A 25,741-nucleotide genomic window follows, 5' to 3' on the forward strand; every position below is an offset into this window, starting at 1 on the left:
TTAGCATACATAACCTACCACACATTATAGTTTAGCCTAGCTGACCTCAAACATGCTCAGAACACTTACATTAGCCTACAGTTGGACAAAATCATCTAACACAAAGCCAATTTTATGATAAAGTATTGAATATCTCATGTAATTTACTGAATACTTACTGAAAGTGAAAAACAGAATTGTTGTATAGATACTTGAAGCCTGGTTTTCAGTCAATGTGTATCACTTTCACACCACCATAAAGTGAAAAAAATCATTGTCAAACCATCTTAAGTAGGGAACCATCTGTTCTATAAACAGTTGTATGCCAGTAAATTAGATAACTTAGATAAAATGAACAAACTACTAAAACTGACTTAAGAAGAAAAAGACAATCTGAGTAGACCTGTAAGAAGTAAAAAGATCGAATTAGTAATCAGAAAACTACCCACAAAGAAAGCCCAAGCCTGAATAACTTCATGGTTGAATTCTACCAAACATTTAAAGAAAAAATAATACTAATTCTTTACAAATTCTTCCAAAGAATAGAAGGGGGTGGAATACTTCCCAGCTTCTATGGCAAATACTTCTACGAAGCCAGGATTACCCTTATACCAAAACCAGACAGACACATCATAAGAAAACTATAGACCAATATCTGGTATTCATATGAATGCAGAAATCCTCAACAAAAAACCTGGCAAAACTGAACCCGGCAACATATAAAAAGATATATACACCATGACCAAGTAGGATTTATCCCAGGAATGCAAGCCTGATTTAACATTCAAAAATCAATTAATGTAATACACCGTATGGATAGAATAATAAAACAGAGATCACACAATCACCTCAACAGATGCAGAAAAACATTTGACGAAATCCAATACCCTTTTATGATAAAATCACTCAACAAACTAGGGACAGAAGGGAATTTCCTCAATCTGACAAAGGGCATCTGCAAAGAACCAATAGGTAATATCATGGCTAATGGTCAAAGACTGGATGCTGTCCCCCAAGATCAGGAACAAAAAGAGACGGTCCATTCCAGCTACTTCTATTAACATTGTACTAGAGGTTCCAGCCAGTGCAATTAGGTTAAGGAAAAGAAAAGCCATCTGGATTAGGAAGGAAGAAGTAAAACTATCTCTTATGTGTACGAAATCCTAAGGAATCTACTTAAAAGACTGTTGGAACTAGTAAGTAGTTCAGCAAGGTTGTAGGATACAAGATCAATGTGCAAAAATCAATTGTATTTCTACACATTTGCAATTAACAATTAGAAAATAAAATTGAGTATAATTCCATTTATAATAGTATGAAAAAGAATAAATAAAATAGGAATAACTTTAACAAAAGTTCAAACATACTCTGAAAACTACAAAACATTGTTGAAAGAAATTAAAGAAGATGTAACTAAATGGAAAAAAAATCTCATGTTCATAGATCGGAAGGCTTATTTTTAGGGTGGCAATTCCCCTCAAATTGATCTACAGATTCAGCACAATCCCTGTCAGAATCTTCACTGATTTATTTGTAGAAAATAACGAGCTAATTCCAGAACTCATATGGAATTGCAAGGGACACAGAATAGCCAAAGCCATCATGAAAAACAAAAACAAAGTAGAAGGCTCACACTTCCTGATTCCAAATTTAGTACAAAGCAACAATAATCAAGACAATGTGGGAGGTCATCATGTTAAATGAAATAAGCCAGGCACAGAAAGACAAATATCACATGTTCTCACCCATATGTGGGAGCTAAAAAAGTGGATCTCATGAAGATAGGGAGTAGATTGGTGGTTACCAGAGGCCAGGAAGGGCAGAGGTCAGTGAGGATGAGGAGAAGTTGATTAAAGTTACAAATATATGGTTTTATAGAAGAAATAAGACTTAGAGTTTGAGAAATCACTTGAGTGACTATAGTTTACAACAATCTATTAAACATTTGAAAATAGCTAGAAAAGAATAATTCAAATGGTTCTACCATAAAGACAAATATTTAAGGCGATGGATATCCCAAGTACACTGATTTGATCTTTACAAATTATATGAATGTAACAAATTATCACATGTACCCTAAAACTACATACATCTCTTATGCGTTGATTTAAAAAATTTTTTTAAAAATAAATAAATAAAGCCAATGTCATTGGAGAGGGAAAAAAAGACAGTGTGGTTCTGGCATTTGGATAGGTATACAGATCAATGAAATATAATTCAGAATCCAGAAGTAAATCCATGTGTATATGTTCAGCTGATTTCCACAAGGGTGCCAAGACCATTCAATGGAAGAAAGGATAGTCTTTTCAACAAATGGTGCTGGGACAACTGGATATCCACATGTAAAAGACTAAAGGAAAGCCCTTACTCACACCATATACAAAAATTAACTCAAAATGAATAAAAAATGTAAATGTAAGAGCAAAAATTATAAAACTCTTAGAAAGAAACATATGGGGTAAATGTTTGTGACCTTGGATTTGGCAAAATATTCTTAGATTTGACACCAAAAGCACAAGCAATAAAATAATAAAATAAATTAGACTTCATCAAAATTAAAAACTTTTGCACGTTTGCACTGGGCACGGTGGCTCATGCCTGTAATCCCAGCACTCTGGGAGGCAGAGGTGGGTGGATCACATGAGGAGTTCGAGACCAGCTTGGCCAACACAGTGAAACCCCGTCTCTACTAAAAATACAAAAATAAACTGGGCATGGTGATGCGAGTCTGTAATCCCAGCTGCTTGGGAGGCTGAGGCATGAGAATTGCTTGAACCTGGGAGGTAGAGGTTGCAGTGAGCCGAGATGGCGCCACTGCACTCCAGCCTGAGCAACAGAGCAAGACCCAGTCTCAAAAAAAAAAAAAAGACACCATCAAGAAAGTGAAAGGACAACTCACAAATTGGGGGAAAATACCTGCAAATTATATATTTGATCAGGGACTTGTATATCTTGTAAAAGGGGCTAGACTTATACAACCAACCTGTGTAAGGGAGTAGGCTGTATTAAGAGTTATTCTAGCTCGGCTGGGCGCGGTGGCTCACGCCTGTAATCCCAGCACCTTGGGAGGCTGAGGCGGGTGGATCATGAGGTCAGGAGATCAAGACCATCCTGGCTAACACGGTGAAACCCCATCTCTACTAAAAATACAAAAAATTAGCCGGGCGTGGTGGCAGGTGCCTGTAGTCCCAGCTACTCGGGAGGCTGAGGCAGGAGAATGGCGTGAACCCGGGAGGTGGAGCTTGCAGTGAGCTGAGATCGTGCCACTGCACTCCAGCCCGGGCAACAGACCGAGACTCCATCTCAAAAAAAAAAAAAAAAAAAAAAAGAATTATTCTAGCTCAATAAAAAGACAACCCGATTTTAAAATGGATAAAGGACTTGAATAAACATTTCTTTAAAAAGATATACAAATGGCCAGTAGGCACATCAAAGCTGATCCACATCATGAGTCGAATCAAATCAAAACCACAATGAGTCACCACTTCACACCCACTAGGAAGGTGATAATCAAAGAGTCAGATAACAAGTGTTGGTGATACCATAGAGAAATTAGAACCCCCACACCCTGCTGGTAGGAATAGAAAATGGTGCAGCCACTTTGGGAAACAGCCTGGTACTTCCTCAAATGCTTAAAGTAGAATTACCATAAGAACCAGCAATTATACTCCTAGGTATGTACTAAAAAGAAATGAAAACAAATGTCTACATAAAAATCTGTACATGAATGTTTACAGCAGCCCTATTCATAATAGCTAAAAAGTGGAAGAAACTCAAGTGGCTATCAACGAATGAATAAAATTTAAGAATCTGTTATATCCATACAACAAAATATTATTTGTCCATAAAAAGGAATGAAGTACTGATACCTGTTACAGTGTGAATGATCCTTGAAACATTATGCAAAGTAAAAGAATCCAGCCACAAGAGACCACAAGTCAAATGATTCTTTTTATATAAAATGTCCAGGAAAGGCAAATCTATACAGACAAAAAGTAGATTCGTGGTTGCTTAGGGATTGGGGTTGGGGTGTGGGGTGGGTAATAGCTAAAGGGTATGTGGGAGGTTTCTTTGAGGTGATGAAAGTATTCTACAATTGACTGTGCTGATAGCTGTGCATATCTATATACTAAAAGTCACTGAATGGTACCTTAAATGGTGAATTGTATGATATATGAATTATATCTCAATAAAGTTTTTTTTAAAGGCGTTTGCAGAAGTTCAGTGCTTTTCAGATGAGGCTATGAACATATTCTCAAGAATTATATGCAGTCAAGTGTAACAAACATGGCGTTGGCCACCAGGACACACATAACCTAAGCAGCCGAAGGGTATGCATGCTCTGTGCCGAATGCTATGCAGCCAATTGCTGCGAGATGTCTTCAGGACCCTGGAACGCTACATCTTTGCCTTGATGGCCTCGCTGCATCTCTTCCCTCTGGGTCAGAAGCCTTCGGAAGGGAGATTCTAAAAAGGACCTGGCTATGGAGCTATATACTAGGCTGCTTTCTGAATGGAGTGAGGGAAAGGAAAACTCACGTGTATTGAGCATCTACTATCTACTATCTACGATCTAAAGCCAGTAAGCAGTAAGGCTGCCATTACATTCCTTTTGTTGGAAAGTTCTCATAGTCTGGGATACCAATCCTTTTTGTGTCCCACATGTCAGGTGCTTTGGTATATGTGAGGAAGCTACATGCAGTATCTGGCATGATGCCTGGAATAGAGGAAGTGCTTGATAAATATTTATTGAGTAAACATTTGAGCCAATGTTAGCTGTAAGGCTGCCGTTACACAGAAGACTCATTAAAATTGATATTATAAAGAGCTTATATATAAATTCTTTAGGTAGATTTGTGATAAACAATGAAAAAAGATTTAACAAAAACAGTACACTGCTTATTGAACACTTTAAGTCTAAATTAAATATGCCTACATAGTTCTGATAGTCTAAGGTAGAGAATGCAGATAATTCACTGACTGGCACTATAGTTGGAAAATACAGACGCAGATGGCAGATCATTCCCTTATCGCAAAGTGTGGGAATGGGGAACAAGGGAACATGCACTGAATGGATTTCAAAACTGTTGACAGCGGCCAGGCACGGTGGCTCATGCCTGTAATCCCAGCACTTTGGGAGGCAAAGGTAGGCGGATCACCTGAGGTTGGGAGTTCAAGACCAGCCTGGCCAACATGGTGAAACCCGTCTCTACTAAAAATACAAAATTAGCCAAGCGTGGAGGCAGTCGCCTGTAATCCCAGCTACTCAGGAGGCTGAGGCAGGAGAATTGCTTGAACCCAGGAGGTGGAGGTTGCAGTGAGCTGAGGTTGCATCACTGCACTTCAGCCTGGGCAACAAGAGCAAAACTCTGTCTCAAAAATAAATAAATAATTATAAAGAAAGAAACTACTTATGCCCATGGGTGAGATCAAAGGTAATAAAAGCTAACCTCTGGGCTGTGATCCAAATGAATTATCAGAAGGGAAAATAGGCTTCGGAGGGCATCAAGCAATACCTTCTACCCAGGCAAAGGATGTGCTGGTGGTTCCAAAGTCTGCCCAGGTGGACAACTGTCAAGACAAATCACCAAGCCCCAGATGTGGCTCTGTAAAGTGGCTCCTGGGTGGCCGCGAGTGAACAGCACGTTCAGATGCACACACTGTGGTGGCTTCCAGAATTGATGAAATGGATCTGTTCAAACCCGATTGAAACTGCATTTTCCGCACTTTTCTATAGAGGGGTTCTGATACATCATAGCTAAGCGTAAAAGTGACAGATGCATTGATGGCCCTCATCATTCGGTGGCAGGAAGGAAAAGGACCTTCACAAGCACCCAGCCCAGCATTTCCCCAAATGTTAAATGCTTCCCACTGGCGGGACAGGGAACCACATGGGTATATTCATTTCCTAGGATTGCAGAAACTAACAAACCGGGTGGTTTAAAACGACAGAAATTTATTCTGCCACAGTTCTGGAGCCTACCAGTCTGAAATCAAGGTGTCCACAGGGCCAGGCTCCCTCTCAGGACTCTAGGGGAGAATCCCTCCTGGCCTCTTTCTAGCCTCCCCTGGTGGCCAACAATCTTTGGAGTTCCTTGGCTGGAGACAGCACTCCAATCTCTGCCTCCACTGTGGTGTTTTCTCTGTGTGTCACGATCTGTGTCCAAATTTCCTTCTTCTTCTAAGGACACCAGTCATGGGATTAGAGCCCTAATTCAGTATGACTTCCCTTTCACTTGATTACATCTGCAAAGATCCTATTTCCAAATAAGATCCCATTTCCAAAAAGGGTTCCAGATACCCGAGAATTTGAACATACACGATTCAGCCTACGACAACCAGTAAATGTTTTTTTATTGTCATGTATTTCAATGTACATCCACGACATATAATTAGCACATCAAACAAAATGATTTCACTGATACAGTATGATTGCTTAAGCTGACTAATGGCTAAGATTAAAAGACATGAGTTAATGTAAAGGAATATCTTGAGTAGACAGTTCTATAAGTGTTACTCAGACACAGTAGAAATTGTGAAGGTGGTAAATTAATATTTGGAATGCACTGAGCTAGCCCCAACCTATCTCTTCAGGCAGGGTGTTGTCTAGAAAAGAAACTATGGTAGATAACTGAGTCTTTTATTTGAAAGCTTCCCCAAAGAGATTTTACAATCTCCTTTAGAGTGAGGCCATTGTGCTATGAATCTCATTGCCTAAAAGTTCCTCCTTACATCTAGTCTCAATTCTTCTTGCTTCAGTTAAAACACATGACTGCTGGACATGTACCCTTTACACTATCCAACATGTTAGGTCACCTCAACATCCAACATGAGGCAGATGAATTCTAGGTATGCAGAACTACTAGGAGCTTAAGAATTTAATTGAACTGTGACATATGTTTCTTACCTAAATCCAATATTTAAAGTCAGTTAAAAGAAAGGACCAAGTCTGTATCTGGAGAGGGAACCCCCACTTTTCAAGCGCTTTTGTGGCTGACTGGTGAGCAAACACCAGATGGGGCCAGCCGACCTGTTGGAGGATCTAACTCCTGCACACAGACTCCCGGCAGACCGTAGGGCTCACAGGCGAAGGCACTCATGGTCATTTCCTCCTGTGTCTGTACAAAATCCTTTTCCATCTGAAAGAAGCTGTCTTGTCACCCTGGCACTGCTCATCAACAAGAGGCTCCAACCCAGCCTGTGTGAGGCCATTTAATTGCAGTGGAGAATGCCAGCTTAACAAAGCAAGGTAAATGAGGGGCTTTTTACTCACTTCTGTAACCCTCTGCATCCAGCCAAGAGACTAATGTTGCCATTTATGAATCATTAAATCTTTTCCTCCAGAAAAAAAGAATGATCTGCCTTTTGCAAAGTCACGAGAGCATGCTTAAATAGAAAGGAAAACACACACGTGGCCCCATCAAAGAAATCTGCCACATTTTCAAGGTTTGGCGTCCTGGGAGCTTTCAGGACAGACTGATGGTCCTTTTTCACCATCGCTAAACCTGCTTGTGGACTATGGTTCCCTCCAGCCACTGTGTATAAAGCCTGCCTATTAGTGAGGCCAAAGAACACTCTAGAAGCATGTAAACCCACTCAAGCCTCAAGGCATACCTGTTTGCATATGAACCTGAACTGTGCCTAAGCCTTCCGGTTTAGGGATCAAAGCTTCAGGGTTCTGAGTCCAGAGTGTGTGGATTCCTCCCTTGCTCCCTGATCCTTGCTGAAGCCTGGGGTGGAGATAGGGTTAGGTAATGCCCCTGCATCCATGGCTTCCAGGACACCCAGGTGCAGCCCATTTCTGCTACAGTCCTGGAGGGTCAGGTGTGAGCCCCTGAAATGTAGAGAACCTCCAAAGAGAGAAGCAGAAAGAGGAAGAGGTGTAGGAGAAAGCCATGAGCCAGAGAGAGAAAGAGAAAGTCCCAAAACAGAGCGGCAGGGAGGGGAAAACGGACCTTATGTATAAAACTATAGATGCTCCTGACCAAGTGTCAGCTCTCCTCACTTAGGACACAAGGCTTAACTGCTTACAGCCCAGTGGGCTCGGACTATTGATTTTATTTTTAAAAATTAAACTGGCATTTTACTTGGATTCACTAACCAAATGAAGTCCTGAAACACAACAATTCCACTATGCAAAATTATTCTCACATAATACCTATTAAGGCAATAAGAACCACAACATCTAGTCTTAGACACTATTTGTCATCTCTAAACAGTTCTGCCTGTTTGTCTTTCTCTCTCTCACCCCCAACTTCCCGCATCAGTCTTCCCAGTTGAGGGAGCAGCTGCAGAGTGAGCCCTTTCCACAATCAGCACGACCAACTTCCTCCAGACTGGGAGCCCTGGCCTTGCTCAGGATTGATTGCCTGACCCCTTTGCCGGTCTGCCCAGCCCTGCCGACCCCCACACCCTGCCCAAGCTATGGTCAGTGTCCTGTGGCCTCCGTGTGTGAACAGTTTGGTTCAGCTTGCTGACAGAGATGGCAGCATCAGAGATTCCTAGCCCTGAAACCCAGATTAGAAAAGGCAGGAGTGCAGTTCGCAGATTTGTAGAGCTGTAGAGCAGCTACCCCTCTTTGCTTAGCCAGGTGCCATCACCTAGATAGTACAGGAAAAGGAGACTTGCGAGGAGAGGGGCAGGAGGGAGAAGGCGCAGGAAGCAGTAGCAGGTGCTCGTGCCAGCTGCACCTCTTTTACTCAGAGCCCAGACACAGGTGCTTCGGTGCCTACCTTGGTGGTTGTGTCTCTGCTACCCGGCAGCCTCTCCCACTCTCCTCTGGGGAACCGCCGGTTTCCAGCACGTGCTTGGTGCTGTGGGATGCAGAGGGGCCTTCTGCTGTGAATCTCTAATGGGCTTCCTGGTGACCAAAACCTGAAGGTTTCCTCCCCTGCATGCAGCCTTTCACTGAGGCTCCTGTGGAGGTTTGCAGATTTTCTTTTCTCAAACTCAGTCCCGCCCCTTGTTCTTGCAGATAAGGGAGTTTTCCCTTAGGGCCCTCTGTGGCCTCCTGGCCCAGCCTTTCTGGTTCAAAGGGCACAGGGCCATACTATCTATGAGGCTGAGCATTTCATTTGCTTCAATTAAATTTTCCATTAACTTGGTCTCTGGCCAGTATGGATTTTCTCTCTAAGGTTGTCTCTGCAGTTCAGATCACTCAGCCCTGAGAATCAACCTTATGACTCCCCTCTGGTCCATTTAAGTACATTTCTATTTTTTCTCCCCTAATGAGATGCACAGCAACCGACCATAATTTTAATGCCTGACACCTGAACTTCTTACATCCTCTCAGATGTTTCTGGTTTGCCTAAGACTTTGTTCTAAGCCTAGGGGTTGATTTCCTCCTTTGGAAATTTTGACCAAAGGCATTTTTGACCAAAGTCATCTGTTTGGGATAATGAATGGCCTTTCCGTGCTCTCGGGAGGAGAGCAGGTTCCATACCACCCTCCATATGATCTTGCAGCTTTGCCAAACCTCCACGCCAAGCTTATGAGAATTCCCGAGAGCTGGGGGAGGCGAAGTGGGTGGGACTTCCTGTGGTCACGCGGTTTCCTCCACAGCCCCCACAATTTTTTGGTCTTTCATAGAACCTTGGGGAAATTAAAAGTGGTCCTTAATCAGGAAAATACTGAAGTTCCTGGAATAGAGGACGCCTTGTAAGTTTCCTTTCTAAATGGACATCTCGACTTTGAGAGAGGTTCACAGCACTCCTAGCATTGCTCACTCTGGTGGAGCAAGTTGCTGTGCTGTGAGATGCTCTGCAAAGGGACCCATCTGGCAACAAACCAACAGCTCATTGGAAACTCAGTCCTGCTGACAACCATGTGAAAAAGCTGGAAAAGTGGGTCCTGCCCTAGTTGAGGTTTGAGATGCAGCCTTGTGAGAGATTCAGAACCAGAAGGCCTGTGAGGCTGCACCTGGTCCCCTGACCCACAGAAGCTGTGAGACCCTAAATGTTATTTTAAGCCCCTAAGTGTTGGGGGTAATTTATGACATGGCAAAAGATAACTATTGTGGACAGAAAAAAGGAAGCCGTTTCATTCCTCTTGATTCTGCATGTCCAGATTGGAAGTTGTCATTATTAACTCAGCAGTAGCTAGGATAGATCTGGTACAGAGTATCTGCCCACTTCTCTGCCAGGGAGTTTATGTTTGTTTGTTGTAGTTTTTTTCAGCAAAGGGTTTGTTGCTTATGAATGAAACACAGAAAGCACCACTATTAGGAGAGAGTTCATGAAGTTCATCTTAGAAGCCTACTGGTTTCCTAAGCTGCTTCAGCTCCTCTTGGCATGGTTTGCCATTCTAACCCTAGTTCTCAAGCATGGACAACAGATAATGGTGTGAGTAGCCTGCAGATAGCAGTACCTTAGGGTCCGCCACAGGGGCTCAGGGTTGTGGTCCAGGGGAATAACCAGAAGGGGTCTCTAATACAACCTGTGCAGGTCCTGGAGGCCTCGAATGGCTGCATCTCACATACCCTGTCCCTTTGTTTCCACCAGTCCTTGTGCTTCCACTGTTCTGAGGTATAATCAGAGAACTTGGTTTCCAACCCCTTGGATCTACTTAGATGCCTGGCCCATCTCCCGGACCTACTCTTCTGTCAGAGGCAGGAGCCTCTTTGGACAGGCTCACCAGAAACAGAATATCTTCTGCAGTGGACACAGACACAACTGTTTGATAGAGAGGCTGGGAGACCCCCCACCATCTGGCCAGCTCTAATGGCTCATGGAGAATCGAGGAGTGGGGGCGCCACATGAGGGACTGTTTGCCTCATGGAACACAGGAGATTTCCAGTAGATTTTGTTATTTGAGGAGTGGGCATAGGGTAGAGGTAGGGGTGTCTTTCAGAGGATTCCTGGGGTCAGCCTTCTAGGAAGAAGGAGTCCATTTGGCCTCTTTTTTTCAGGCTTTTTATCTCCTCCACACCCCCAAACAGTAGAAAGCCTGCAAGGGGTTTACCACCAGCATCATTCTGCTCCTCAAGTCTCAGGTGCTGGCATCTTTAATCCACAAAATAAATTGTGATTTAGACAAGAAGAGTGTTCACTTCTTTTGTTTGTTTGTTTGAATACAGTTACTTTCTACCAAAATTTTATCAAAGGGGTCAATGTGACTCAATATTACACTAGTTCATATTGAAGATACCTTGGGCGATTAAAACAACTTAATTGGAACATTCATTCATTGGTTAATAGTTATGGAGTAAATAACTTCCTCGGTATCTACAGGACATGAGAGAGAACCTGAGCCTTACAATGCAAAGGGATCCAATCAATTGCTGGACATAATAGAGAATCCATTTTAAATTCTATGAAATGCAGGCTTTTCTCTGGAGGCGCCTTCTTTAAAAAAGAGATTATATTTTTCCCTTTTAGTTCAATATTTTAAAATATGTACAGATATCATAATTTAATGAAAGATATCACTGAAAATATAAAGCTTTTCCTAAATGAATTTACATAGGCACATGGGGAGAATTAGGATGAGGACTCCGACCCTGGAGAACACTCCCTATTCCATGGTGTAAGGGTTCTAGCTTGGCCTCTATGGCCCTAAGTGTCAGGAAAAATATGAAGGCTTTTGTATTTTCTACAAAACTGATGAACACTTTTTAGTTTTTTGTTGTTGTTGTTATTGTTGTTGTTTTTGAGAAGGAATCATGCTCTGTCACCTAGGCTGGAATGCAGTGGCACAATCTCAGCTCACAGCAACCTCCACCTCCTGGGTTCAAGAAATTCTCCTCCCTCAGCCTCCCGAGTAACTGTGATTACAGGCATCCACCACCACACCTGGCTAAGTTTTGTATTTTTAGTAGAGACACGGTTTCACCATGTTGGCCAGGCTGGTCTCAAACTCCTGGCCTCAAGCAGTCCACCCACCTCGGCCTCCCAAAGTGCTGGGATTACAGGCGTGAGCCACCGAGCTCAGCCTCTTTTTCAACCTTTTCATCAAAACCTTCTGCAAGGATTCTTAAGACCAGAGCTTGTCGATATTTTATTCTCCTTCCAAATGACCTCCTTTCCAATGCTCAGCTTGAGAATGAGACAGCTCATTTGTCCATGTGGCCCTTGGCTGTGACAAACACAGCTCCACAATGTTCCAGTCATGTGGCCTGCACTGGGACACAAGCAGGTGCAAAGGCATCTGCAGGAATGCACCTCCCTTCATTCCTTTCCTTTCTTTCTGTTTTTGAGGGAGGGGGGATTCCAGTTCTGTTTTTTTTTCTTCAAGTTTTTTTTTATTGTGGTAAAATACATATCACATAAAGTCGTGGCCAGACACAGTGGCTCACTCCTGTAATCCCAGCACTTTGGGAGGCTGAGGCAGGTGAATTACTTGAGCTGAGGAGTTCGAGACCACCCTGACCAACATGGCAAAACTCCATCTCTATTAAAAATACAAAAATTAGCCAGGCATGGTGGTGGGCTCCTGTAATCCCAGCTACTTGGGAGGCTAAGGCAGGAGAATCACTTGAACCCTGGAGGTGGAGGTTGCTGTGAGCCGAGATCACGCCACTGCACTCCAGCCTAGATGATGGAGCAAGATCTTGTCTCAAAAAAAAAAAAAAAAATTATCATCTTTACCATTTCTAAGCATACAGCTCAGTGATATTAAATACATTCAAAATGTTGCATATCCATCACCAGCATCTATCTCCATAACTAGTCTTGTAAAACTGAAACTCTATACCCATTAATCAAGAACTCCCCCTTTATTTCTTTTCTTTTTCTACCCATCATTCCACATATTAATTCAAACACTAGATCAAACTCTGCCACTGTCTGGTGGAGTAGGCTACTTGTGTGGGTTTTGTAGAAATTAGGAAGTTTCCCGGGCAGCTGGAATGTGGGCTGTGCCTGCCCCGTGGTTGTCATCCAGCCGCGATGTAGCCAGAACACAAGGACACGGGGAAAACATCCCGTGTGGGAAAGGCAGGAAACCCAGGAGAAGAAGAGAATTGATCTTCCTAGAGTGTAGTTTCCTCCTTGATTTTGCTAAATGAGGGCTGGGGTTTGTTCTGTTCTTTCACATCTTTACTAGAAGCAACACAGGTGTACCACAAGCCCCTTGTGGACATCTATTGTGTGCAGTCAGCCCTCTGAGCTGAGAAACAGGGATGCACACCCCACGCAGCCAGTGCTGGATAACGGGCCTTACAGACAGCAGAAAAACTTGGAATAAGGAAAAACTTGGAGAGGAAAAGCAAAGGGCCGGGGATGAGAAGACCTGCTCTCAGTTTCCTCCCTGCTGCTATCTTGCTGTGTGTGTGGCTCTGAACAAGTGACCTGGGCCCTGTGCGCCTCGCTGCATTACAAACAGGGGAGCTCAGTACTATCTGCCAACTGACTAAATGGATGGGTCCATGTAATGAAACTCATGCCTCTTGATGAACTCTGTTCCCTTTTAAAAATAAATGATCTTTTGTAAAGATAGACATTCTCCATATATTCTCTGTAATGTTATTCTACTAGATAAATGTGTTGTTGGATAGGAAGCAGGTTTGATTTCTCAATGCTGAGTGTATAGGTTCAACCGTAATGAAACACTGTGAGTGACTATTACTGGGAGGGTGTTCTGGTGCCTGCTCAAAGACCACCAGCCAAGGAAGGAAACAGTAAGCCTCAAGAATAAATGTCCGTTCTCATCTTCCACCCCCTGCCATCTGTATATCAAAGAAGCTACTCAGCAAAAGTAAACAATCTGTCCCCATTATGCTAAACCTTCAAAAGGCAGGAAACCAGCAACTAAATTAGATCTTGCAGAATAGTTCAACTCTCACATTTGTGGTTTCCAAAGATCTCCTACTCTTGGTGAGCAGACAATTTGTTCTGTCGTGTTGCATAGAATTCAAGTCAGTAGGTATTTACTGCGTGTTTGCTGTGTTTCAGGCTCTGCTGGGGACGCCCAGGTCTATCTAGCAGGAAGAAGAGATCTGGACGCAGAGTCCTGCAATATAAAGCAGAATCAAATGCCATTGTGGACGTGGAAATAAGGATCTGGGGAGAACAGAGGGATACCTTCTTCGGATTGGGGAAGGTTTACAGGGCACCAGAGACCATGCTTCAGGTGCTTGCTGGCCATGGGGAGAAATTTGTTTGTTTGTCATCATTCTTTCCTATCTTTCACCCTCTTCCCCAGATATGCAAGCCTTGTCTTTCTCCCCTGGATTTATACAAGTGCCACCTCGATCCAACCACTCTGCCCTTCATGCCCTTCTCTTCACTTCCAGCCCACAAAACACCTCCACTCAACACTGGATCATCTTCAGGGGCAACACTTATAGCAGAGAAGAACCATCTTAGCACAGACAGACTTCCTGTACTGAAAACTTGGAATAAGTTTCTCTGTGTGAGCAGGACTCTGCCAGCCCACCCACACTCTATCACTCAGGGTGTGGCCCCCGCCCTATCAGCTGCACCAATATCAGCAGCACCAGTATCACTTGGGCACCTGTTAAAAGGCAGACTGTCTTGTGGAATGATAGACAATGCAGGCTTGTAATGGTGAGCGGGTGGGAGGGAAGAGGAGAATTACATAATGGGTACAATGTACATTATTTGGGTGATGGGTGCCCTAAAAGCCCTACCTTCAGCGATGTGCAATCTATGCATGTAACAAAATTACATTTGTACCCCACAAACTTGTACAAATAAAAAATTGAATTTAGCTTAATTAATTTTTTTTAAAAAAAGAAATGCAGGCTTTCAGGCCCCACCCCAGCTTTACTGAACCAAAATCTGAATTTTAGCAACATACTCAGGCGGTTTCTGCACATTAAAGTTTGAGAAGCACTGGCTAAAGCATATTTATACTTGGGTCTTTTTAAATTTTAACACTCAAAGGCAAGATAACATTTTCCCCGTGGTCATCTCATGACTTCTGACAGAGCCACCAGTGTTATCAAATCCATCTTTCTGCCTCCATTCTCCTAAAACACCCAGGGAGCTGTGTTACTTCCCCAAACACAAACCACCTTCAGATGTCAGCTAATAGAATTGGAGGGAAATAACTAAGTTCCTGGTCTCAGGCCAAGAACTCTAACTTCCAGGCTGAATTCAGGCAGCAGGGAAGCCTGAAAGCTGATTTTCCCTAAGCACAGGAAAAATATCATTTGAATAGGGAGTTTATAACTTTGGGAGGCCGAAGCGGGCAGATCACCTGAGGTCAGGAGTTCAAGACCAGCCTGGGCAACATGTCGAAATCCCATCTCTATAAAAATACAAAAATTAGCCAGGTGTGGTGGTGCACACCTGTAATCCCAGCTACTTGGGAGGCTGAGGCTGGAGAATTGCTCGAATCCAGGAGGTGGAGGTCGCAGTGAGCCGAGTTCGTACCACTGCACTCCAGCCTGGGCAACAGAGAGAGACTCCATCTTGAAAAAAAAAGGAGCGAGAGTTTATATTTCAAAAGTCTGAGGAAGAGATGTGGAAGAAGCCCTCCCTCTTCTTCAAGGGAAGAGGTCTTGCTTCTAATACAGCCACTTTGTCTTGGTGTCCATACCTTCACCTCTGGGAGGCCCTTGCTAATGCTTTGAAGGTAACCTGCCCTCCTGCTGTACAGGGCTGTTCTCTGCCACCTCCAGCCCGGAACTGTCAGCCTGTAAGGGACCAGCGAGAACATCTTGCTCCTACTCCTCCAGGTGGCCAACATTCCCACTAATGACCCTAACAAGTCACACATATTTGTCACCAACAATGGGGAGATCATTATCACCTACCTCCCAAGCAGCCCCTTCAAATTCTGAGTGGCTTTGACATTTCAAAGCTCTTTACAATGTCAACTCCACCTGACTCCCAAGGGAACTATCTTCTGAGAGTTCCATCTGGTTATTTAACTGCTAAGTTCTCTACCTGGGAGAGTGTTCCTTAAATCTATGTTTCTCTAATGTGTCTTCAAAGCACCTGGGGATCTGTTGTTTGAAAGTTTGGCAGGGCCACTGAGATTTTTGGCTTTGGTGGGTGATAACAATGCCCCTGACCAGAGTTTGAGGGACAAGACCTTAGATTTAATTCAATCTACCTTTTACTTATTTAGTCTCAGTTCTGTTCTACAGGACCACAGAGAACAAAGCCACCTGACCTGCTGTCATATACTGGAACATAAAATCACATCTTTCCCAAATCTTCTCTTTTTTTCTACCAAAAACATCCCAGTTCTTTCCATAGTTCCTTAGCTGTCATGGCTTTGCATCTTCTTATCATGTGATTAACTGTCTTCTGGAAATGTTCCAGTGAGTGTTGACAAGCCCTTTAGGTGCATGGCACCAATCCTGGAACTCTTCAACTTGAACAGAACAACCCTGGGGCCAAGCAGAACCAGGCATTGTCCTGATGCAGATAAGCCCATGACCTTACAATCCTGTTCGGGAACAATGTGGTCCTATGGATGTATGGAGCCTCAAACAAAAAAAAACCTCCACCCTTCCCTCATACAAATGCATATGCCTCTCTTGTCACAATGGTGAGAAAATGGATGATAAACTAATTCATCCTCTAACATACTGGTAACTTGACATGTTATTTAAAGAAACTTTGACAAGGCGATCTTAAAGAGACAATGTCTTACTCTAAAGGCAAACTCCCTAATGGTGTCATTGTAGGGCTCATGACAGACTGGTGGGAAAGACATGTGGGGTGAGGGTACTGCTCAGAGCTTACCATGCCATCGCTGCTTCCTCCACTTTCCCCAAGGCTCCCTGACAAGCAAAATTCACAGCACTCAGCTCTGCTGAGAAATCAGTGCCACAAGGTTGGATAATTTAGAGCAATTTATTTTTTCAAAGTAGTTATGAGCTAGGAAAGGGCTCAAGAGAACAACTGGGGTCATTACTTCCAAACCTCCCAGCTGACTGGGAGGAAAACCAGCTTTCAGATGGAGACATCAGCTTTTAGGAAGGAAGGCTGTCATCCTCCTGGAATAAGATGTTAAAAGGAAACCATTTTAGGTTCAGTTTTAGCTGAGCTGCAAGACAACAGACACCATATACCACAATGAAGTGTGAGACCACCATGCGGGTCTGTAAAAAGAGATGGTGGAAAGCCAGTTTTACACCAATAGATGACCACCCACATCCATCCTGCAAACGAGGTTGTAGAGGCAGAGAAACAGTTTAACTAGAAGAGAAAGTTAGGAGAAAATGATCCAGTGCATGGCTTCAGTGTGAACACATGAATAGCTTGAGATCTGTCCTCTGGAGCTTGAGAGACAAGCTCTAAAAGATGGCCGTTGGCTGGCAGAACAAAGGAGAGGTGCCTGCAGGGATCAGCCAATACATCCAGAGTTTGTTTGGTCAGAGGATGTGCGAGTGTTTCTCAAGGACCAGATGTGGGCCATCAGAAGACATAGATCTGCAGCAGGATCATCTTAGATCCTTTCCACAGGGCAGTCTGGAGGTGCGAGAGGGCTTCAGCTGAATCTAGAGATTTACCCCCAGAGGCCTTGGACTGTGGAAAGAATTGTAAATGACCAGCTAGAGAAGAGTTGCATTTGTCCATGCCCATGCAAGTGCAGGTGAGAGATGGTAGGGTCACCAAAGAACACATGTAAAAGCCCACAGGATGAAGAATCAGCTTTAAACATCGGCTAGAAGCAGAGAGCATGATGCCAACTCACAGCAAGATTCATCACGTACAAATTCCCCTGCCTCTTGCGTCTCCTCCTTCCCCCATCCACTGTGAAGGGGATCAAGGTTAGCGAGCTATGGGAGGAGGCAATAACAAAAGGGGGAAGGTTGGGGGAGAAGCCAACCATGCCCTTCTTTATTGCTGCAGGCAACTGGCCTGAAGCAAGCCTGAGCTGGGTGTGGGGCGGTCATTATGTCTTTGAGTGAAACTGAAAGTTTCGAGGCCGACTTCAAGTTCCAAACTGGTGGCATAGAAGCAAGCTGGCTTCAGTCCCCACCACAGAAAATCAAAAACAAATGTACAGCACCGAGATTATAACAAGAAATATCCCAGAACTCAAATATGAAGAGGAGACAGTGCCTGGGGCCACAGAGAAATGAAAAAACTCTGAGCAGAGGGTAAGAGAATCTGACTTCCACGTTCAAGTCCCTCCCTCCATCTGCTTAGCACCAAGCATGCAGAAAAAATTCTCCCAATTCACTGTTTCTACACTAGAAAAAGTGAGATCAAGGTGTACAACCAGCTTTCACACCGTCTTGGTTTCCATGGCAGGAGGCCTGTCCTTGCCTTAATCCATAGGAAGCATTGAGAGTGCCCGAAGGGAGAAATATCCCTGAGGACAGCCAGAGACAAAGCAGGGAGGTAGAACTACCATCCCCAGCCCTGGGAACTCTGCTTAGTTACTTGCCCAAGGGAGATTTCAAATCAGCGTGGCTGTTACGCAGTACCACACTGTAGGTTTGTCCCACAGATCCCCTGGGCACAAGCCCCTAGCCAGCCTTCCCACACTGCTGGGATATACCTTTTTGGGACCTCCTGCATTTGGAAAGGGCAATGCTTCAATCATTCACTAGAGCTAAGGCAAACCTGGGCTTAAGGTGCCATGTAGAGCCAAAAAACCAAAGACAGTGACCTAGCAGTAAAGAACCTATAAGCAAATATACCCAATAAAAGCCAAACAAGTCAGAGAAGACTGAAATAAATATTCCTTCAATGCAAAGACATAGACACATCCACAAGAAACAATGGCCGACAGGAAACCGTGATCTCCCCAAATGGGCAAGGCAAGGGACCAGAAACTGACCCTAATAAGATGGTAACATGTGAGCTCTCTGACCAAGAATTCAAAATAGTAGTTTTAAGGAAACTCACTGATTTCCAAGATAACACAGAAAAGCAATTCAGAAATATATCAGAGAAATTTAACAAAGAGATTGAAATAATTAAAAAAATCAAACAGAAATATTCAAACTAAGAAATACATTTGCTGAACTAAAAAAATTATTAGAGACTCTCAATAGTGAAGTAGATCAAGCAAAGGAAATAATTAGTGAGCTCGAAGATAGACTATTTGGAAATATAATCAAAAGAGAAAAAAGGAAAAAGGATGAGAATTAATGAAGATCACTTACAGGATATAGAAAATTACCTCAAAAGACAAAATCTAAGAATTATTAGTGTTCAAGAAGGAGTCAAGCAAGAACAAGGGGTAGGGAGCTCATTCAAATAAATAATAACAGAAAACTTTCCAAAAGATGAGAAGGGTCAAATATGCATGTATAGGAAGGGCAGAGAACACCAAACAGATTTTAACAAACAAAACTACCCCAAGGCATATATTATAATCATCAAACTCTCAAAGTCCAAGGACAAAGAGAGAATCCTAAAAGCAGCAACAAAAAAGAAGCAAATGACATTTGAAGGAACCCCAATTCATCTGGCAACAGACTTCTCAGTGGAAACCATATAGGCCAGGAGGGAATGGAACAGCATTTTCAATGTACTGAAAGAAAAAAAATAACTGTTATCCAAGACTACTGTATCAAGCAGTTATCCTTCAAATATGAAGGGTAAATAAATTTTCTCCCAGACAAACAAAAGCAGAGAGAATTCACCACCATCACAGGCATCTTACAAGAAATGCTAAAGGCAGTTTTTCAATGTGAAAGAAAAAAAAAACCACTGCGGGTACAAAGCCTGTTGGTACCATTACGTACACGGACAAACCCAGAACACTCTAATACTGTAATTGCTGTGTATAATCCACTTATAACACTAGTATGAAGCCCAAAAGACAAAGCTATTAAAAGCAATAATAGCTAGAACAATCTCTTAAGAGATAGGTAATATCAAAACATATAAATAGAGGCAACTAAAAGTCCACTGTAGGGGGGATGGAGTTAAACTGCAGGATTGTTTTTTCATTTTTTCCTTGTTTCTATTCTTGTCTGTGTGATCTAAAATAAGTTGTAATTTCTTTAAAGTAACTTTTTATACCTGTAGCATTTTTTATAAGCCTCATGGCAACCACATGTAAAAACCTATAATAGATTCACTAAGAATAAAGTTCAGTTATCACCCTGACCTGGACATATCAATTATTGACTAGAGAACATTTTGTAACCTGAAAGGAGCCAGAAAAGCCAATATTTGTTCTGAATTTCATCCGTAGTCAGGGAAGAACTAGTCCCGCAGGATACACTTAGAGGACAATGGGAGATACGGGTTATGCTGCTTTATGATGATGTCCCATGGGTCATTGTGTGTTCAATGTAACAATGAGGCAAGCATCTGAGAAGTGAAATCACACGATTCTGCTATTCTCATTGCAACACTCACTAGAAGATAAATAGTTTAAGAATATGTTTGTGAGTCAACTAGGGTTTACAGGTGAGGCCAGATTCATAGACTGTTGGAACCAGAAGAACGTGCTGTATCAGCAACTCCAACCTGTCATTTACCCATAGGAAATCTAGGCCCGGAGAGAGATGAGACTTCTCCAAGCTCACACATGCAGAGACATCAAGAAAAACATAAAAGTAAATAGCATCTGCTCACACCAACCATATTTAATTAGGTACTTTCCTTTGCAGAGGCCAAATTTCTTCCTGTTTCCCAGGACTCAGAGAGATAAAAGCAAAATTGTAGGAAAGATTTTGATAGTATCCAAGAAAAACTATGCAGAGAATCTAAATTTATCCTTCCCTGCTGTCCTCTTGAGTTGGAGACACAGCCTCTCTTATGATAAGTATCCTTTTGTTGAATGTGCTAAACCTGTCTGCGAGCACATACCTGCAGATGTATCTGTTTTTTATTATTTGTAGCAGTTACTCTATTTCTCAAAAACTTTCCTAAGCTCATGCATTTGACTTATCCAAGGCAGGGTCTCACACAGTGCTTGGAACAGAAGAGGGTTCACCAAATGTTTGCAGACTAACATAATAACTGGATACCAGTTGTACTGCCTGTGTACTTTTCATATACCAACAACCCTGTGTTCAGAGAAAGAAAAAAGGCAACATTTCTACCCATCCTTGAGATTCACCTTCACCTCTTTGCAGATCTATAACTCAGGGCTGCTTAGCGGAGAAGGAGCACCTCCTATTGACATCTAGCCCCTTGGGTAGACAACACTGTGTCATGTATGCCTGTGTGGCCTTGCTACCCTCCCCAAGGGCCACTTTTCCATCCTGAGCTACTCTGTGGCTAATGGTACAAAAAGGTGCTCAACCCCTAGGCCACTTTCCATCTTGTGATGAGAACGAAACACTAACCCTTGCTGGAAGACATATTTAATATATGGCCCCGTCAAATCCCTGCAATAATAGACACTTTGTTGCACCTTTAATTCACATGGGTAGGTGTCTGAGACTCCCAGGCAGGACCAACATCATCAGTTCTATAGCTCTAGTTTCTTTGGGATGAGTTCCTTAGTTTTGTAGTCCTGCTACTACTCAACAATGACAAATGCCCAGAGTTTCAATGAGAGGAGAGTGAAGAAACTTATTTGTTATATATGATGTGATGTGGTCTCATTGTCTAAATTCTAATAATATAGACCTAAAAGTTATAATGTCAGCTCTTAATAGCTGGAGGGACCACTTCCCTCTGCAGCCTGGGGTGGGGACTGTCCAGGCACCCCTTTGTTCCAGCCAGGTACAAATATTTCCCAGGCACCCAGACAGGCAGCCCATGGGCCTCCAGTGGCAGAACTGCCAGGAGCTACAATGGCTCCCTCCATAGTGGAAGGGCAGAGACACCTGGGACAGGGAGGTGTCCCTGCACGTGGGGGAAGCAGGACGAGGCCTACCTGATTCCATCCTCCCTTCCTCTTTCTCCTGGACTTTCCCAGAGGCACTGCAGCCCCTGGGGAAGGGCTGGTGGCTGAAGAGGTCATCGCACAGGAGGCTTCGGCACAGCTTGGCGAGGAAGCGGAGGACATAGCCGATGCTGTTCACCACAGGCAGGCTCCGCAGGTGCTGTTTGCCATCAAAGGAAGCCGAGACTGGAAAACCAGAGAGATGTCAGCTTAGAGCCGGGCACTGGAGAAAACCGCAAGTCAATCGGCCGTGGTGAGGATTTTTCTTTGTTCATTTTTTTTTTGTTGCTAAGCAGACTATATTTGGATTTCACCTGTTTGTTCACAAGGTCCTGTTTCTGGTGGGGATCCCACCCAGGACACCACATTGCATTTAGTTGTCACGTCTCCTTCGTCTCCTTGGTCTGTGACTGTTTCTCAGTCTTGCCTTGTTTTTCATCACTCTAATAGCTTTGAAGAGTACTGCTCAGGGTAAAATGTCCCTCCGTTTGGATTTGTCTTTTTTTCTCATGATTAGACTAGGGTCATGGGTTCTTTGGGACCACAGAGGTGAAGTGCCCTTTCTATCACATCACATCAGGGGATAAAACTGGAGGAGGGCCGTGACCATGGAAGAAGGGATTTCTCTGACTCTGAAGGATCTTGAATAACAAGACATGCCCTGAGATGGGGTTGAAGCCATGATGTTTCCCCACTGCCCTGCATGGTGGTAAGTGCTATGAAGAAGGAATGGAGCAGAGTAAGGAAGTACAGAGAGGCCGGGTGCGATGGCTCATGCCTGTAATCCCAGCATTTGGGAGGCAGGTGGATCACATGAGCTCAGGAGTTTGAGACCAGCCTGGGTAACATAGTGAGGCATTCATCTCTACAAAAAATTGTAAAAAATTAGCCAGGCTTGGCGGCATGTTCCTGCAGTCCCAGCCACTTGTGGGGCTGAGGTCGGAAGATCGCTTGAGCCCAGAAGATCGAGGCTGCAGTGAGCCGTGATCGTGCCACTGCACTCTAGCCTAGGCGACAGAGTGAGATCCTGTCTCAAAATAAATAAATAAATAAATAAATAAATAAATAAATAAAAGAATGGAGGGTGACAAGGGCGATATATTAGACAAGGGGTCAGAAAAGGATTCTTGGATAGAGTGGCATTTGAGTAGAACCTAAAGGACATCCATGAGGTCATCTCTGCTAGAACAGAGTGGGGAACAAGAGAGAAGTAACCAAGAAATTAAAGAGGTAGCCAGGGCCAGGTCACACAGGGCCTGTGGGATTTTGTAAGGACTTGGGCTTTTACTTGGAGTGACATGGGAAACATTGGAGGAGGGTTTAGGGCAGAGGAGGGGCATGATCTGACTTAGATTTTTAAAGAACCAGGGAGGTTGCGGTGGGTGGTGAAAGGTGGTTGGACTCTGGATATATTTTGAAGTGGAGCAAAAGGATTCTGGATATATTTTGAAGTGGAGAAAAAAAAGCAAAAAACGGTGAGTTGGAAGTGGGAAGTGGGAGAAGGAGAAGAGTCAAGATGAGGATCAGAAATCCAGTCTTCTTACCCGGGCGTGGAATCATCCTCTCCCTGAGCCCTGAGAGAGGCTTTTAGCTCACAGGCTCATAAAGACCCTAGAAGCCCAGCAGATGAAGGACAGACCCTGGCCACACCTCCTGTCTCCAGGCCTGAGTATGGATGCTTCCTCTGCAGAGAGACATCCATGGCCTCTTCATGCAACCTGCCCCAGGCCTTACCTGACACCATCTCACCACCATAGCCCTGCTTGACCAGGGAGAAGACCAGCTTCTGCTGGTGGGCGCAGTCGATGCAGGCTTGGACGGCCTGCTGCAGCACCGCCGATGGCCGCTCGGGCCCAAAATGCTCCGGGAGCTGCTGCACCTTCTTCCTCTCCAGATAGGGCCCCGCATTGGCCTGCTTGTTGATGTAGAGGCAGACTGCAGAGACAGAGGTCACAAAGCCCTCGGCATCAGGGGCGCATCAGGCCAGCTGGCGGCCTCTGTGTACACGGGGGATGCCTCAGCCATGCCCCTTTGGCCCTGGCCTTGGGAAAGCTGGCAAGGGCAAAAGTGGGGTGGATTCTTCCCAATTAAGGAGTAAAAGAGGCAAAAGAGTTAGACACCCCAAGTGCCAGGGCCTGACCTCGGGGGCTTTCTTGGTTGGAAACAGTTGGATAGGTGGGTCCACTCTGATCTACTGAAATCTGAATTAAAGACCATTATGGAGGCCCACATGGACCGTCTGTAAAAAGGTATTTCCATGCTGGGAAAGTGTACATACAAAACCTCTTCTCCCTCCTCCAAAGGAGCTGTCAAGCTATAGACAGTTTTTGCCATTTCTTTGTTAACCGTCTACAAACAAAAAAATCAAGATGCCACTATCACTCCAGAGACTATATATTCAACAAAGCTCTACAGACAGTGCTATTTACAATCTCAGAGAAAAGAAATATTCAACAACCCATTTAGGTGAACCCAGTCAATGGTCTCCACACTTTTAAGGTAATAGACCCCATTGATAAAATATTGGGGGGGGCACATGTCCCAAACCATGTTTATTTATTTATAGGTTATATACATTCTTAACTGTATTAATGTATTGTGTGAATTTTTTACAGGAAAGTATCTAATTTATATAATATAATATTATATAAATGTTATTTATATAATATTATATATATAAACATAAAAATGTTAGAATGTCTACAAAACTGGTTTTCATATACGATAGATTTCAGTAAATCAAGTGGAATCTTTATGAATTTTGCAATTAAAGAGAAAAAGAAATATAAATCCTTTTTCAGCAGGAAGATTTTGTACAGAGAAGACTGCCCAAAGAGTTAGTTATCATCAGTAAAATTAGCTCAGTCAGTTGGGTGAGGGATTCAGACCTAGTTTATACAAGTTCAACTTCATTCTATTCCATGACAATGAATAAATTCCAACCCCCAACTACCTATGCCACCTGTAATTTGGTAACAGTTGCTGAACTGGTCAGCCTGTCTTCAGACTTATTTGCTTTAAGATTTTTCATTGTCTCAGACATCAAGCCAGATTCCTTAATAAATGAAGAGTGCCCTGGCCGACCTCTTGAGAAAAAAACTATCCAAAACTTGGAAATAAGACACAAAAGTTATTTCCTTCACTTTCAATGACATGGTACAGCATTGTCTAATAAGCATTGCATACATTGTAAAACATAGCCAAGAAATAGAAATTGTTAAAGGATGAGATAAGATGAATAGGAATAGTAGGTGTTATATTTTCTTCCATACATTAATGACCCCTCTTGTGTATCTGCCTTCTCACTCCCCATCATCCTCCCATAAGCATCTTACCTTAGAGGCCACTGGTGCAAAGGAGTGCTGAAGAGGGACTTTAAGAGGAGACCAGTGGCATTTTGGAAAGGCTAAGTAGTAACAGCAAAGGTGAAGAAATAGGTTTTTTTGTTTTTTTGTTTTTTGAGCACCTGCTATAGTCTCAAGACAGGCATGTGGGTTTGGTGGTATTATTACTGATTTACTAATGAAGAAACTGAGGCTTAAAGAAGTTAGTAGACTGCTCAAAAACTGTAGCCAGTGATGCAAAGGAATTTGGATCAAGTCTTTTGGAAGACACTCTGGTAGAGTCCAGGTCTCATCCCAGGTGATAAGAAAAATCTAATAAGAGACCTTCATGCAGGCACTATGCCATGCCCTACAAAGAAAGCTTGAACAAAATGAAGCAGTGCCTGCCTTCACAGAGCCTACGTCCTGGTTAGGGAAGTAAGCCTATTCAGATCATCCCATGAGCTGATGTGAGACCATGTGAAACTGTGGCTGTGAGAAACACAGGGAGGGGTTAAGAGAGCCCATCTGGGAGACCCTGGCAGGAAAGTTCATGAGGACCTTCTGGGGAGAAGTATGCCTGATCTGAGATATAAGGGAGGAATAGGGTGGCCCGAAGGGATGATCACTCCAGATGGAGGGAGAGAATATGCTAAGACCCCGTGGCCAGTCCTGGGGACTGAGAGAAGAGCAGTGGGGTGACCCACAGGGTGGAG

At 43.4% G+C, this 25,741-nt stretch overlaps 1 protein-coding gene across 4 annotated transcripts in view; it reads right to left on the reverse strand.

The window, feature by feature from the left end:
- SCML4 (Scm polycomb group protein like 4) overlaps positions 1-25,741 on the reverse strand; it is a 144,416-nt gene that overhangs the window by 20,030 nt on the left and 98,645 nt on the right. For 3 of the 4 annotated variants that reach the window (XM_001147023.7, XM_001147087.8, XM_054686182.2), the window contains 2 exons: positions 23,437-23,637; positions 21,694-21,888 (listed from right to left, as the gene is read on the reverse strand). In XM_001147023.7, coding sequence (XP_001147023.1) covers positions 21,694-21,888; positions 23,437-23,637 — 396 coding nt within the window. Of the gene's footprint in view, positions 1-8,711; positions 8,889-21,693; positions 21,889-23,436; positions 23,638-25,741 lie in introns of those variants that run through there. The other variant, XM_016956077.4, reaches the window with a different exon arrangement.

This window comes from Pan troglodytes, chromosome 5, assembly GCF_028858775.2.
Source record: "Pan troglodytes isolate AG18354 chromosome 5, NHGRI_mPanTro3-v2.0_pri, whole genome shotgun sequence".
NCBI classification, from domain to species: domain Eukaryota; kingdom Metazoa; phylum Chordata; class Mammalia; order Primates; family Hominidae; genus Pan; species Pan troglodytes.